Raw genomic sequence first — 17,315 nt, 5'->3', positions numbered from 1 at the left:
GCACTCATAGTTTTTACAATTTTTGGTCATGATGCCTGTTTAGTGACTTTGATGCTTTTGCTTTGAGATGCATTATTATCACAGTTTAAAAGTGAAAATACTTATGCTTTTACAAGTACCAGAATAATGAATCTACCCCTGTCCAGCTGTTTAGCTGAGGTTATTTTAACTACCTTCAAATAGCTATTTAAATGTCAAGGAGAGGGAAAACTGCCATCAGTCTGGTTTGTAAAATGTAATGCTAGGGCATTCTGCCTTCTAGTGGGCAGTTTTAAAATTTGTGTCATATTTTGTAGGTGTACTTATGATTTATTCAGCAATAAGAATATTGTACTGTCAGCATTTGCTCGTAAGTTTGAGGACAGATATTTCTAGGGAGGGTTAGGGAAGGTTCCTTTGGCTTTTGAAAATGACAGTAACTTCACATTCTTGGCTGTATGTATGCTGAGTCATTCAACAGTGTGTGAAGCTTTTATCTTTTAAATTTTATTTGGATGTTAATTTAATTTTCAGTGGGTTGTTTTATTTAGGGTTTTTAAAGTTTCCTGCATTGCATCTTTTGAGTACTTTTGTAATGATTATTGTAGAATAAAAAAGAAAATTACCAAAATATTTCATTTGCTTTATGGATGAGGTAAGCTGGCCATTCACTGCATATAGTAAAAGGACAATAAAATTAAAATATTTTTAATGGAAATTAGTCCACAAATTAAAAAATCTTATGATAAATTATTTTAGTACAATCAGTCTCCCAGAATATATCAGGCAGGCTGTGAATTTTCTTTAAAGCATTGAGTCAGGTTTTAAAGAACAATCCAGAATATTTTTATGTATTTTTATTGTATTTACCTTTTCACCTATTTCACTATAGCAACTTTTCAGTTGCTAGATTACAGTAAGATGACGAAAACTGAGTCTGTATCTTACTCCTGCCACTTCTTGCAAGGCTCCTCTTTCCAGCCCTCTTCCATATGGGTGCTTCTCCCTTGAGCCAATCAGCATGGTGTTGTCTTTAAATTGATCTTTTCTTCACATCTTTTCATCTCTAAAAATTTTGCATATTCTTTCTACAAAATTTTATGAGGTATAATGATCCCTGTCTAGCTATAAAGCTGAAACTCTTCAATGGCTCAGTGTTTTATATTCCCAATTATTACAACTTTATTTTTTCTCAGACTTTTACAGCCATAATCTACCATGTTAATATTCTTTCAAAGGCTTTGATAAGCACATTTTTCTTTCACAACTTCTTTGAGTGTCTCATCTCTTATTTTGTTTCTCCACACTGGGCTCTGCTTGTTCTATCTAGCATAAGCTACTTGTCTTTAGCTTCCATGTCTTCCTTAGACTATCCCCATGCAGAGCATCTCAAGACAGCTGAGGGGCAGACTCCCACTTCTCCTTGCCCAGTAATGCTGTCCTTCATTGCATGGTGGTTATGTTTTCAGTCAGGGATCTTTGTGCTGACACCACTGCAGTCCTTGACTTGGAGGTGTTTTCTTTACAGACCTGAGAAGTTGTCTCCTTGTCTTCTTTTATGTTCTTCCCTTAAGCATTATTTTGCTGTGTCACACACAAAACAAAATTAGGAATCTTGATCACTACTTATCACACTATTTGTTTAAATTCTTTTCACCATCTATTTGTTTCTATCCTTTTTTGTTTTAATCTTGTCTTAGGTGTATAGACTAAAAAAAAATAGGACAGGACTTCTTTCTCTGTTTATTTGGTTTCGAATGTGTAGAAACCTAGATGTTTCATCTAAGAATACAATTCCAAGTTTTACAGCAATGAAAATAATAATTTGCATTCTTGCAATGACAGAAATGCTAAAATTTTTAAGTAAGACTAAGTCTTTGATATGAAGGTGTTTTTTTATTTCCACAGTGTATTGTATGATTGTAGACTGTTTTGATTTACACAATTCATGTGGGATGATAGGGTAAATGGTCCTATTTTGATGGAGAGGAGAGCTGAGATATGGAACCAGAGTGTTGGCAACAGGATCAGCATTAGACCTCCCGTTAGCTAAGACTTGTTCTCAGATTTTCAGACTCCTGCATTTAGTAATTTAATATTTCTGACTTCTGGTACTTAGAAGTGTTAAGTCACTATCTGAGGTCAAATACAAATGCTGTTGCTTCTGCATAGTAGTTTATCAGAAGTTAATTGTTTATCACTGAAGTTTAAGTGGGTTCCTTATCTATCAATTAACTGAATATAAATTACAAAAATAGTTTATCTTTGCACAGATAGGCATGTTTGAACTTCATTCTTTTAAGCAGCTTCAGCATTATACGATGTTTAGCTCGCAAGTTAAAAGTAGCTCAGTTATTTTGAAAAGTGATTTATAAAAAAGCCCTTTGCATTTTTTCCCCAAACATTATTGCAGGGCAGATGGTTCAGATTCTGTTGTTTAGCCACCCTCATTCTGCACTCTCTATCTTTAGCTTGCACACTCTATTTTGACGCTATCGCATCTTTGTGTTTGTTCAGGCTTTTCACTTAAGGCAGTATTTCAAAAGAAAACACTGGAATTTTCCTTCAAAAGGGGGGAAAATCCTTTCACCTTGTAGAAAGGACATGTTCCTATTTTAAAAAAAAATAAAAAATAAGAAGCCTTCACTTGGCATAGGGCCCAGCAGTACTATCAGCACAATCTAGCAGCTTGGCAGCTTTTCGTGTTGCCATGTTCTCTTGAGAATCAGAGGGAAGCTATTCTCCGCCTTTTGCAAGCCTGCCAAAGGATGGAGGACTTTGATCCTTCAGGGTAAAGTTAGAGTAGTTCTCCTCCCAGGTACTAAATGTGACAAAGCACATTTAATTTATTTGCCTTTTATATAAACATTGGATGTTTTCAGTGAGAATCCAAAGATTTAGTGTAGGCCTTTTGTTAATACCAAATAAACCTTACTTTCTTGGTTAGACATGAACATTGATGAGTCTTGGGTTGGGGAATTCTACCATCAGAGTACTAAAAGCAGAAGTGAAAAATTTATTAAATGCTAACTTGTCTTATTTTAATACACATATTTAATACAATGTCAAAATACATTTTTTATATTTGTAAGATTTCATCTTTCAAATTTTGCTGTAAGTTTTTGGGTTTTCCGCAAGTAATTTTTTAACTTTTTTTTTCAGGGTTGATATCTTATGCAGAGTATCTGTTTTTGCTGACAATTCTTACAAGTAAGTATTATATATTTAAAATACATAGACACAAATACTTAGCTACTAACAGTTTCCCAAGAACTTTTCTTCTGATATTTTTTAGGTTCTAAATTTCTGCATTAAATAGCAAAACATAAAAAACTATTGCATATGGAGTGACAATGCATTAATACAAATGGACATCATTGGCCCATAGCAATACTTCAATATTCATGGTACTCCAGGGGATCAGAAAAGTCTTTTGAAATCCTTTAAGAGGGGAGACACTTTGGTTACAGAACCGCATAATAAGGGGGAAAAGAACGGGATGAGAAGATAAATTTTCTTCTGGATGGTAATTTTAGTCATTTTGGACATGAGACATTAGCAGTATAGCTCATGCAGGGGTGTGAAAAACTGTTGTAGTGTCTCAAAGGTTGTTGCCCATTTTTATTGTGTTCAGATTTGCCATGGATGCAATACATAAACAGCAGAATTCTTCAGTGTCTTTTTCTCTGACTTTTAAGTCCTTTTTCTTTCTCCTCTGTTCCTTTTGACTTTATTTCCTCCAGGTATTGTATATGTATTTTCCCTCCTTTGTTTCCTTCCTTTTCCTCTCAGGCACTTTTTTTCCTAAAACAACTTTTGTTTGGTCCTTCCTTTATTTACAAGCAACAGGTGTTTTTTGGTTTTGTGCATGGAAGTGATCTGGGATTGTCTGGTATTTACTCTGTGCCATGCTTGCCACCCCCCCCCCCCCCCCCCCCCCCCCCCCGTTTTGTTCTGATGTGCAGGTTGGCAAGATTTGAGCTGTGTCAATGAGCATTACACATTGACCCCCTGGAGCAGTAGTGAAGTAGTCCATATGCATGTCCATGGAATAGTCCACAGAATAGTCCACATGCAGTCTTGTTTGACTGACTTATATGGGTCTAACATTTTCAGCAAGGGACAAAGCCAGGCATCATAGATTTATTGTATCAGTGCATGGGGAAAGGAGAGAAGAAAGCAGTCACTTCTTTCCTGACAGACTATAGAGGCATGACTCTCATGTGACCCTCATCACTTCCATGGCTTCAAGATCCATGGCTGGGCCTTAAATATATTGACAAATTTTCCTTGCTCTGGAAATCCAGTCTCCCATGGTGTAGTATGGACAAGTAATGTTGATCTCCGGAGAGTGGAGAGAGTATGTCCATCCTTCCATCGTTAGGCACCTCTTGCACAATTCAAGTGGCCCTTCAGCAGTTTACCTCATTTCTCAGCAGAACTTCATTGGTTCCTGTTGCACAGCATGAAGGATAGGTAATTTCTTTGGCAACTTCAGCTAGTACACAGTATTAAATTATTTCTATATAGATATGCATTAAGCTTTAACATACAAATACACTGCTTCAGCAGTGGTGACTGTGTTATGCACTGCTTGAACATGAGTTATACCACGTGTTCAAGTGGCTTTTTAAATCAGAGACAGGAGTTTAGCCCAGGTAGGATACTGCTTATAAAGTATTTGTTGCAACTCAAAAAGATGAATTGATGTTAAAAAAGGACAACCATGACAGCCAGATTGTAACTTCTGAAGAATACCTTGAAGTTGCAGAAATAGGTGCCAAAGATTCTATTTCTTCAGAAATTTATGGCAGCTGAAAGTGAATTCATGCTGGATTATTGGCTAAAACAATTAGAAAATCTAAGCAGTATCAGAGCAAGTTGTTCCACTTCTCCAGACAGTCAAGTAACATTGTTTTTCACAGAATTTATATAGGAATGTATTGAACCACAAAAGCAAAAGCACCCTTTGATGCAGGATAAAAATGCAGTGGTAATGCTGCTGCTTTGGTTACACAGAGGGTTATCATACTGATCAGTTTGAAAGCAAATGTCAACAAGTGTTTGTGCTCCTATCTTTGCCTAACAAGTATCCCCTGTCAATCAGCCCTGAGTTACACAACCTGTCTCTCCCACTAGTGAGAATTAATGTGAGGTTTCTTAAAGCAGGCATCAGTATTTAAATTACTTTCAAGTCACCAACTGAACAATAGGGAAATGGAAAAAGGGTCATCAGACTCCTGGTTCCAGGACACTGCTGACCAGACCATGCTGCCTGTTGTACAAAATCAGTCTGTAAAAACACTGAACTTGACAGTGTAATTCTCTGACAGACAAAGGTTTTATTTTTCCCCCCTGACCTTCTTTTCTCTTTTCTGTGTGCCTTGTGTCATCACTATCTTTTTTCTTCCAGTGTTGTACTGAATTCATTTCTAGCAATAGGTTAGTGGAGCCCTGCCTGGTGAAGAAGCCCAGGAACTCAAGTTGTCATTATTACTTAGAGCTTTGTTTCAATTACCCAGTCACACAAGTTGACAGCTTGGTCCATGCAGGAATATTAGGAGAGGAAGCACCTAGGTCTAACCTGCACTCACAGCCAGGATGAAACTCTTTAAGTTTTTGGAATTTTGCCTGATTCTAATTAAATACAAATATATCTGTGGTAGTCTTTGAACTGTGCTTATTTTACGAACACATACCTTTGGGGTTACATCATATCAGATAAGTATGTCATCTCTGAACAGTATAAGCAGCTTTAGGTCTATATTTTCACTAACAGCTCTCTTATCTGAAATTTGGAACACAGATGGTATGAATTGCTATTAAATACATCAATTACTTTTATTCTCCTAATATGTTATTAGATAGCCTTTTCTTGCTTTTGTACTAGCAACACAAATTTAGCATGTGGCATGTCCATGGAAAGGAAGCCAGTTTTGACTATTAAATCAACCCAGTTGCTGGGGACAGCTCTGCTGTGCAGATTGCAGTGATATTTATAAAAAATCCCTGCATCACAAGGTTGCTTCACATAGAATATTAGTCTACTGCTGAAGATGTAGTTATTTCCAAAATGTAAAAATAGTACTTTCTTTAACCATCTTGTTATGACCTAAAAGAAATGGGATATTTCTTTAACTTGTTCCCTTTGCAGAAAGATTCTCTAAAAAAAAAGCAAGGCTTAAAACTTTACAGAATGCAACTGGAAAAATATATTTCCAGAAGCAAAACTCTGAAGGCATTAGAGTTTTTTAGAGATACTGCTTTGCTGCCCTCATGAGTCCAGCATTGTCCTTGGAAGCATCAATATATTCCAGAGACAGTAAGTCCATGGCTTTCAATTAATGCCTCGTGTGTCTGGGTTGTGGCATTAATTCACCTGCTACACAGATTACTGGGATAAGGGCTTTCTACCACAGTGAACTGTAGCTACATTTCAGCAGCATGCTGCTCCTGTGTGGGCTTGCTAATGATCAAGGCCACCTCTTGTAAGTGAAGTCAGATCAGGAAATTGTGGGAAGGAGCTCAAAACACACCATGCTTTTATAACTTCTTCAAGATTCAGAACTCATTACATTTTTGTGTTGAAAAGAAACATCCATTCAGTGAAGGAAATGCAGAGTGAAATTATGTAGAATTTCTGAAAAAAAATCATATTGATGGGAGTTACACAAAACATTTTTTTGTCAAAAACAACCAGAAAGAGTTTTCCGCTCTTCTCACCTGAAAAGGAGCTCTTATAAACAAGGCAGAGCTAGACTGCAGAAGTGACATGGGATTATAGAGATGTCCCTTGGGAATATCTTAAGACCTGGCCAGTAAGGGATATACAGTATTTTCACTGGGTTCAGATGGACATTCATGGCTTGTACATAGTCAGTGCTGGCATTTCTTACTTTTCCATTGCATTAATTATCCCTTGAAATGATAGTAAAAAGGTGTTTAAAGAGTTTGCTTATAATGGAAGATGTGTGTATGGTTCACTGGAAATACCGTGTATGTACATAACAATGGAGAACTGAACCACAGTCAATACTCATTTTACATTTGGTATTTGAGTTCTAGTGTAAGTGTGTGATATTTTCAATGAAGTTCTTCTGCAATTTGTTGCAGAACCCCAGACTGGACTTCAGATTGCCTTTAAAATGCTTGATGCAGATGGCAATGAACAAGTGGAAAAGAAGGAATTCTTTAAGGTAGGTGTATTTATATACATTTTCATTTTAAAGCATTTAAATAGATCCGTGGGTTATAGCTCAATGAAGATTCATTAAAATCATCAAGCCTATTTTTTGAGTCCAGTCTGTGATCACATGCATACTAAAATATTTTATATGAAAGGAGCACAATATTGAAATATTGTGATAGAAGTACTTATCATAATTGAATCCACTTTTATAAATGTTACCTTAGAATTGTAAGGAAATATATTCTACTGGAAAGGTAGGAATTAGTGTATATCCCTTAATCCCGTGAGCTAATTTAAATAATCATCTGGAAAAGTCTTTTGTTTCCTAAATCTGTTGAGTAATTTATTTAATTCACCATCCTGTTTTGGTCTTTATTTATTTTGCATGCTGTTGTAGAAAGCTTTTTATCAAGTCACACTTTGAAGAGAAACAGCAGGCTTTTTCCCATATTATATCTAAACTATGGAGGAGAAAGGTAGATATTTTAAAAACTAAGAAAATCTTGGTGTGATGTTATTAAGAAGAATAGGCTTAATTATGTGTCTTATTCAACTTTTAAATATTTAACAGGAGACCAAGTAAGTACTTCTTGTCAAAAGTTGAATACAGAATTAACAATCATATTTTTTAATAGAAACCGTCAAGTTATTTCAGATCCTTAATTTGTATGGGAGGTAAGTGGAGAGGCAATTTCATAAGAAGCTGACATGGCCACTACAATTCAAATTATTTTCTGTCACTAGTGTGACTTTTAAGCTGAACATTAACTCATATCTCCAGAGAACCTTAAAATCTAAAACTTTTAAAGAGGGACCTGTTGTTAGAGAAATTAGCAAAATTTTATTTAGGTGAATTTCATAGCTTTAAACTCTGAATTGATAGAATAGCTGTTCATGGGTTTTGCACTGCTCACCTTTTTTTCACAATTGTCTCTTAGCAAGGTTACAATTTATGAGTAATACTTTAAATCTATTTCTAAATTTTGCAAAACTATTTCTAGACTTAGTAGTACTGTTTGAAAATAATACTTGGAAGTAGATCATTTTCTAAGACTGTGTTCCCAGAAGCCCCTGACTGAACCTGCCGATACCCTTGTTGTGGTGTAATCTCAGCCAGCAACCAAGCCTAAGGCAGCTGCTTGTCCTTTACCCCACCAGCTGGATCAGGGAGAGAATCAGAAGGTTAAGAGTTGGAAAACTCATGGATTGAGTTATAGACAGATTAATAGGAAAAGCAAAAGCCACGCACACAAACAAAGCAAAACAAAGAATTAATTCACTGCTTCCCTTGGGCAGGGAGGTGTTCAACCATTCCCAAGAGAGCAGGGACCCACCACGTGTAATGGCGACTTGGGAAAACAAAAGCCATCACTGCAAATGTCCTCCTCTTCCTCCTTCCCCTCAGTTCATACACAGAGCATGATGTCAGATGGTCTGGAATGTCCCTTTGGTCATTGGGGTCACCTGTCCTGGCTGTGTTCCCTCCCAGCCTCTGATGCATCCTCAGCTCCCTCCACGTCATGGCAGTACAAAAGCAGCAGAGGCCTTGGCTCTGTGTAAGTCCTGCTCAGCAATAACAGAAACACCTCTGTGTTACCAGCACTGTTCAGCACAAATCTAAAACACAGTCCCACACCAGCCACTGTGAAGGAAATGAATTCCACCCCAACCAAAAGCAGCACAGCCCTACACCCATTTGTTGCTACACCAGATCTTTTAATTTTGAAGAATTTGTTTTGTTAAAGTGTTAATTATTCTGCTGATTAAAAAGAAATCAAATTCTAGTAAATCCTATATTTTAACCTACTAAACCAAGTGCAGTCATAGTGAATTGTTAATCATACTAGCAGTGCCCTGATTACCGAAATAAGTCTTGTTATGGCTGTATTATTCATCTGCAAAACAATATGTTACAAGCAAAAGTAACTCCATGAACACGAGTGAACGTGTTCAGCTTTTAGTGCCTCTGCACCAAAATGCCACATTAGCAGTGCTTTCTTTAAGAAGGTACTCTCAGTTAAGCAAATCAGGAGATTCCTACAGAAACACAGCACTGCTCTCTTGGGGAGATCTTATATGTGTTATATATTTATGTCACATATATATATATATATGTGTGTGTGTGTGTGTGTGTGTGTGTGTGTATGTTACATATTTAATATCTTTAGCTATTTCAGGTAATTCTAATTGAATCAGCCAACATAAACAACAGAAAGTCATCAAATGTAGAGGTGAAAACAGTATATAAATCATTAAAAATAATTTGATTTCTGTAGAGGCAGTCAAGTTAAATGAAAATTTTTCTAGTTAGATAGATTGTTACTTTGCACTTCCTTTTTGAGCTGTATTGAGAAAATAACATAGAATGGTAAAAAAAATACATAAATTACTCTGTCAACTCTCAAGAATCATTAAATTCCAAGAAGTCCCACAGGATGCAAGTTAGTCAGAGGATGAGTTTTCTCTCATTACTATTTTCTTACATATACAGAGGAGTCTATTTTCAAGCAAAACTTTATAGATTAGGTTTAAAAATAAAATTTCTGGAATATAAGAATGTGGAAATAAGTGTGTGTGTTAGTCTGTGTGTGTGTTAGTCTGTATACTCTAGTTCTGTCTGCATCATAGAAAGTTTCTAGATAGCTAAGGAATCAGTAAATTGTGTAGCTAATCTGTCATTTGTCTTGTCCCAGCTGGCATCCTAGGAAAATACATCTGAACTCTTCTATAGTGATTTCCACACTATTTGACAATAACATCAGGAAATGCATGTAAGGGAAATGCAGTGGAAAAGAATAGTGAAGAAGCAGTAATCAGAAGGCAGTGTCTGCAGGCAAGGCACAATGGGAAAAGAAATTTCATTGCAAGTTCATTCTCTTGCTTTGTCTCCTGTTGTGCTCCCCACTTCCCATGGTTGTCTACTGATTAGACATCTGTGTATGTCTGTGTTGTCTGACTGCTGGTCTAGACTGTAAAATCTTTGAGATAAGAACTTGCTTCTTGGTTTTCCATCATTCTTTGAATTGTCTATATCTCAATTCTCGCGTGTTCCTGGATGAACAGGCACAAGATGTGTCAAGCAGGTCATTCAGGAAAGGGAGATGGGTGACAAGCAGAAGCTCCAACCCCATTATGTGATGGGATAAAGGCTGTTCAAACCTGTATGGATCAGGCACTTCAGGAATGTGAGATGCAGACTTTCCCAGTGTTCTCTACTACCAAAAACAGATGTTCAGGAAAGGAGATCTTGAATGCAATCCCATGTTTTCAACAAGGGAGTTTATCTTGTCCTCCACAACCTTTCCATGTCAGTGCACATTTTCCTCATTTCTAGTAAAAGTCACTCCCTTCACAGGGATACTCTTGTCCTCTCTCCTCCCTATTTATTTGTGTTGAAGCCAGTGTAATTCTGCTTCATCCACATTTCAGTGGTAAACAGTCACAGTACAAGAGACATTTCAGCATTAAGGCCAAGGAGGTTTAGTTGCTTTGCCGTGCAACTCCAGGGTGAAGAAGACAAGGCAGAAATAGCATGTTCATAGATGCTAGTTGCCACCCTTCAATCAGCCCCTGCCAGAGAGCAGAATCATTTCTCAGAGCCCCGTTATCTACATCTCTGTGAGGACAATAAGATACTTCCCTGAACTCTGCTCTTCCAAGACATTCACTTGAGACTTGGTGAGGGGAATTTGCAGACACATAATAACCCATGCACATTAATCTGAGACCTCCCACCAAGAATAAGGCTACCAAAGTTCCCAAAATCCCCGGCAGTAAGGAATTTCTCTAACGCTCTAAATCTGTCCTGATTGATGTCTAAGTAAAATTAATGACAGTTCAGAACTATTGGGAATAAAGGCAGAGTGGTTCTGATGGCACATGCAAGAACTGTATGACTTAGACTTTCTAAGTAGACTGTCTTATACACTTCTGCTGGAGAGCAGATACCACAAAATACTTGTAGAGCTTCATCTAAGGCTGAATGAGCCAGCACCCAACACTCAGTAGCTGTGGCACAGAGGACTTCTGTAGTCTTAGAGCATCCACAAGCACTGATGTCTCTCAAGCAACTGGAAGATGCAAAAACACTTTTTTTTTTTTTTAAAGACTGGCACAGTCTTTTTACCAGAAAGACTTGTTACCAACAGATTTCTTCTGTCTTTAGTAGAGGCTTCACTTGTGCAAAATAGGTCTCATTATCTTTGAATTAGCCATTATTATAGTCAGTGGTGAGCAGATATAAATATTAAATACAAATAAATGTTACATGGAGGAGTCCATTTCTTGAGGAAAGAATTCTTCTCTGTCTGTGAGTAGCTGTTGCACTGTGCTGGAAAAAAATTAACAAACTTCTGGAAATAGTTTCATGCACTCTCAGAATTTGCATACAACACAAGAAAACAGTAAGTGAAATCTTTCAGAATACTTGTAAAAATTATTACAGTGTGTGTCTGTGCTCTTTTTTTAAGAGTCCTTTACAAATAAAATCCAAAAGAGAGAAAAAAAAATTTTCTTCTGTTTGGAAAATATTTGCAGTTTTATTCCTTATGTGTGATCAAATTATTGATTTTTCAGGTAAGAAAAAATGTGATTTCTCAGTGATAATATGGACAAACAGTTGTGGTTTTTACCCAGAGCTCTATAATGCTATTTTGCTATGAAGAAATTCATAATGCTTTTACTGTACTAGTCATTTGTTTTGTAAATGATCAAAAATTAAGATAATTTGGAGGAACAAGTGGTGTTTAATTGCCTTGTTTTATAGCACTTCTTTTGGTATATAGTATCAAGACATGCAATTTAAAACTAATACTATAAAGTAAGCAGCCTGAGAAACTAAAAAAAAAAATAAGGATAAAAAAACCCAAACAAACCCAGAACAGGTGAATTACTCAAAATTTGAAGGTCAAGGGATGACCTTTGGCAGTACAAATAGATAGCATGTTTTTCTTACTATTTACAAGCCCATACTGCTTCTCAGAAGAAAAAAAAAAAGAATTAAAACAAACAAACAAAGGAGAGATTTAAAAACTCCCCAGAATAATGACTGTGGAAATTTGGTAATGAACTTCTTTTCTAGTTTTAGTGAGCAGGTTGAGGAATCAGTCAGAAATGTTTGAGAAGCAAACCAGCAAAAACCAGTTTTGAAATCCTTGAGCTTTAGAAACATCTTTTCAAAGTCTCCAAATCCAGAATGATCAGTGTAATTCCATATCTCTACCTGAAATGTATTAAGTCCCTTGTTCTTTCATTTCTGCTGTCCTTTTGAGGATTCATACAAATCTCTGAAAGGTAGGTCTACTTTGTGCTGTATTAAATCACTCATTCTTGTGGCAATGTTCATCTCTGAAGCTGAAATACAGGCAAAGAAACCTTGCAGCTCTGATATACTTGATGTACTGCAAATTAATACACTGTTTATCTTAAAGCTTTATTTGGGACAGTGGAAGTTATATTTTTAAATGTGAGTCATTTGAATAATTCTAAAAATTCTAAAAATCTTCTTAGCTAATACAGTCAAGATTAATTTTTTCTAGGGGTGGAGGGGAAAACTCAAACCACATTCTGCCTAGTGCCAGTTCTGAAAAAATGTTTTCTTATTTAATTATTCTTTATTGTTAGTTGCACAGTACCTCATTTGAACAGGTAGGTTTTTCATGTCCAGAAGATCATGTTTATAACAGAACTATTTAAAACTGTCTAGAAGGACAGCATGAAAATCAGGATGATTTTATTTCTGGAATGATCCTTAATGTTATACCCCAGACATTCAAAATCTTCTGAAGTGAAAACTAAGCTTTGGGTGAAAGAAAATACCCTCTATAAATAGATTAAGCACCAGGCTGCAAGAGATAGATTCATGTTTGGGTATATTAACCACAGTAGCTAAGACATTCCTTGGGTAAAGTGTGTCTAAATAACAAAATATCCTCAAGTATGCAAATATTTTGTCATGATAAAAAACCTTGCAGAAATGTACAATTAAGAAAAGGTGCAATTAAATCAAGGTTTAGTAAAAGAAGACTCTTATAAGATCAAATTTGTAATTTTCATGTTCTTTTCTCATGTTTCAACAAATACAGTTGCAGAGAATCATTGGGAAGGAAGATGACTTGAAAGCAGCTGGAGATGAAACTATTCTTCAGGTATGAAATAGAGATACATTTTCCTTACAAAAACATTGTCATATTTCCCATTAAGTTTGTTACTTTTTCAGAGTTTTTAGATAAGTATATAAGCCTAAGTATTAGTGCTTTAATTAAATGAAAGGGCATAATTTGTCAACTGCTTTCTAACTGGGGAAGAAAAACGTTTGTAATTTCTGAGCCTTCTAATGAAATGGTTGCAATCAGTGTGTTTCATGACTGTGTACTCACTTGGCTGGATGGTTTCTGTGAGCCTCTCTTTTAAAGTAACTCTCTTCTGTTTATGAAAATCTCAGAAAGAACTCTGGATTACCATATGAGAATAGAAGGCTTTCCAAACAGAAATCAATAGCTTAAGCTTACCTGAGTGCTGCTGTTGCAGTGATACCAGCTTATTCTGAGTTGGTTTGAAATGTGGTTGTTGTCACTGAGGTGACAAAGGCAAGGATTACTTTAGTTAAGTCCACTTCCAGAAAGAGATAATATAGATACAGACCAGAAGAAACAATCCTAGAGTAGAATTGTCCAGCTGGGAAAGAAGTTTCACTGTTTTGAGGACCACTAGCAAATGGTAAATATATCTCCTAAATGAAAGGGGCAGGTAAATTCCTGCTCTCTTCTGTTTTCCCCTGAATCTAGCCACCTGCAATCTCCCTTCTTCTCAGGTAGAGTGTCTGCTTGAGTCTGTAGTCAGCACAAAGGCAGGATATTCTGTAGCTTGGGTGACGTTGAGTGAAACTGAAAACAGAGAGGAGGAATCCTGAGCATACTGAGAACACCTCAGAAGAAGCTGATGAACCATGTAAGAACTGATGGGACAAGCAAAAATGGCCTCAAGTTGCACCGGGGAGGTTTAGACTGGATATTAGGAAAAAAAAAATTCACTGAAGGTGTTCAAGCACTGGAACAGGCTGCCCAGGGAAATGGTGGAATCACCATCCCTGAAAGTGTTCAAAATACATGTGGATGTGCTGCACAGAGACATCGTCTAGTGATGGACTGGGTTAATGGTTGGACTAAATAATCTTAGAGATCTTCTTCAATCTAAATTATTCTGTGATTCTAAAGAAGGGGAGAGTACAGGTGGATTGTCTCCATCTGTTACTGAAAGATGTTGCTTACATCAGCTGCCTGCTTTCAGCTGTAAACTTTCAGTTTACACTGGGCATGAGGCTGTGGCTGCTCATGTTGGAAGCATTCAGTAAGGAATTTATACAGGGCTCTGCTTTGTAAATCATGCATCAGCAGTTTCTGCAAAGAGTTGCTCGTGTTTTTTACTTTTTCACATACCTGAGGAAAAAGTGGAAGTGGCTATTGCTGACACCCTTAGAATTTATTAGACATAAACTGTTTTCTGATTCACAAAAGTTTTCCTCCCACAGCGTATATTAAAAGTTCAGTTAAAAATTGTTTGATTGACAAACAACCATCTCCCTTCTTGAATCTTTTCATCAGTCACCAGATTAAAATAGCTAGGATTAATAGGGTTGTCTGCCCCTCAAAACCTATTTCAATTGAGACTTAACTGCCATGACAGCGAAAGAAAAAGGATCTTTATTCTGCATGAATGCACAGCTATAGTATAAAATTTCCAGAGGAACTTTGATACAGTCGGACAGATTAGTTATAAACACATAAGCTTATTGTGAGCTAATTAAATACCTGAGCTGTAATGTCTCTATTATGTTTTTGTCTTGCTTCAGAATTTGTCATTGGAGTTCTCCATTGAGAAAAATCTGAAGTTATTGTAAGCAGAAAATGTTATTTAATACAGTTTCTTAAAAGATTATAAATGGAATTCTAGTGTGAAATAAGAGTTAAATAGCTTTGGGGAATACAGCTAATTTGAAAATATTCTGGTCTCTATTTCTATATATGGCAAAATCCAAATTATCACATTTCTCTTAATTATTGTTTTCCTTCCTGTCTTGGTTTCTTACCAAAGAAATTATCTTTGTAAGCAGTGAATCTGATTAGTTGTTGGATATGTTTTTACCCTTTATTTTTTTATAATTATGGCAGTCATAGTATTGCCTTTAAGCAAAACAAATTAAGCATAAAAATGTAAGTTGACTATGTTTTTTGAAGGCTGAGATATTGATACAGAATTTTGGTGTTTGGTATGTTTTTTTATTTCCACTTCCTCAATTTGCATATGAGTTTGCTGTTTTTTCAGAGTAAACCCAGTCTCTGATGCCAGATGGCAAACGTCACCAACCTAGGAAAGTACAGTTTAAATAGTATTCTGCAACTTTAACCAGCAGATATATCCAGGTGTGTTCCCTGTACAGTGTGTAGACAAAGGTCCCAGTCATTTATTTACTTCGGGGTGATACCATTTAATACTCATTGAGTTACTATATAAGGAAAAGAAAAATCTGTTTGCTGTTCTCCCAGGGTGCTTGTATCTCTACCTTTTTACAGAAACTTTGACTTACATGCGTAAAATTCAAATTTTCACCACTTAGTAGTAGCCCTTGCATGGGATTACAGTGGCATTGGCTATCCAGATACATATCTTTCTGTTGAGGGCTTTTATTTTTTCCAATATTATAATCGATGCTGGAAGAAAAGCAAAAAAACATTTGCTCAGCTTCTTCTGGCTCTGTCTTTTGGGAAGTGCCATGCTGAATTTGCAAAGCAGGCAGTCTGGCAGTCTCGTAGCAGAGGTGCACATGGTGAAGGAGAGCTGCCAGCAGACTTAAAACACTGGAACCTGGTTCTTTCTGATCAGACTGGAGAAAATGGTGCAGAGGTCAGCAGAGGCAGTGGCTGCCTCAGCTCAAACACCCTCCCCATAGGCCAGAGGAAATGCTCCATCTGGCTTCCTGGCAGAGCTGTTCTTCATATGGAGTTTCCAGCTGAACACACAGCCATAGTTCATGGAAGAGGAGGGCCAAACTCCCTGCCTGGAAGTGATGTAGATTACAGTAGGAAAGTGCATGAACTAGAAGATTTGGTTTATTTTGAAAAGGTGTTGCCTGGTGAAGAGCACCTGTTGCTTTTGTGTTACTGCCCTGAGTTCCTTGAAAGGATATTCTACCAGTGTAAGGTGCTTTAGTGTTCTGGCTGTGACAACAGTGCTAATGGTGGCAAATATCTACAGGACAGACCAGTTGTCTAGATCAGGGACTTTGCTCTCAGGCTCTTCAATTTAGATTAATGAGTTATCAAGTACTTTCAATACCTCACATTTAATATGCTGTATGTAATGGGTAAACTTATAAATTACTTTTAGCTACTGTTAGAAAAGAAATGACAATACAGAGTGTTCTATATTTGTTCTTGAAATTAAATACATGCATTGTCTCATTACCAAATTACTAAAGGTATGCTTCTGGATTCCCTAGTGAATACATTTTCATACAAAGTGTGAAAAGTATGATTGGGATTTTTTTTAAAACATTTAACTAGTAGTTGGGGACACAGCTACTAATCTCTTTTAAACAGAAAACTTATGAACTGAAATTGAGTCTGACTATATGCAGTCTACTTTTGGACTCGTACATAAACATCTCCCTATTATCTGAGTATAACTTGTTTTAGCCTGTCTACTACTCTTTTTTTTTTTTTTCCCTGTGATTCTGATAGACGTAAATGACATTAGTCATTCACACATTTCTCTCTGCTTACCTGGTCAAGGCAAGGTTTTACACTTGGACCTTCGGACACTGCAGAATTGTGATGCATCTCCTCAACCACAGGAACAGTACAGGTCATCATACCTTGCCCATATGCTCCCTAGAAGCTCTAACTGGTTTAAAGTTTTCTGCCCAGTGTTTCTAAGTCTGCATAGCTCAGTATAACTAAATACTGCCTAAAACTGAAGGAAGGTAGTGGTTGGGAGCTATACTCTTCTACTGCAACAGTACTCTGTAACAGGGGTGCAACACATCAAATTTTACGAGAATCCAGTCCAAGACTAAAATTAATATCCCTCCCCAAAGAGTCTGTCATTAATCTTGTAACCTCTCAGTTCAGATGGAGTACACATTTTTTCT

General features: G+C 36.7%; 1 protein-coding gene across 1 annotated transcript in view; it reads left to right on the top strand.

Annotated features, from left to right (window-relative positions):
• Positions 1-17,315, top strand: part of MICU2 (mitochondrial calcium uptake 2) — a 137,528-nt gene that overhangs the window by 100,847 nt on the left and 19,366 nt on the right. Inside the window, exons 5-7 of the mRNA XM_062487598.1 lie at positions 3,142-3,189; positions 7,093-7,175; positions 13,252-13,314. Of these exons, the coding sequence (XP_062343582.1) occupies positions 3,142-3,189; positions 7,093-7,175; positions 13,252-13,314 (194 nt within the window). The remainder of the gene's footprint in view (positions 1-3,141; positions 3,190-7,092; positions 7,176-13,251; positions 13,315-17,315) is intronic.

Source organism: Cinclus cinclus, chromosome 2 (genome assembly GCF_963662255.1).
Source record: "Cinclus cinclus chromosome 2, bCinCin1.1, whole genome shotgun sequence".
NCBI classification, from domain to species: domain Eukaryota; kingdom Metazoa; phylum Chordata; class Aves; order Passeriformes; family Cinclidae; genus Cinclus; species Cinclus cinclus.
Note: the sequence above shows the minus strand (reverse complement) of the source record. Positions and strands in the feature narration are given on the sequence as shown.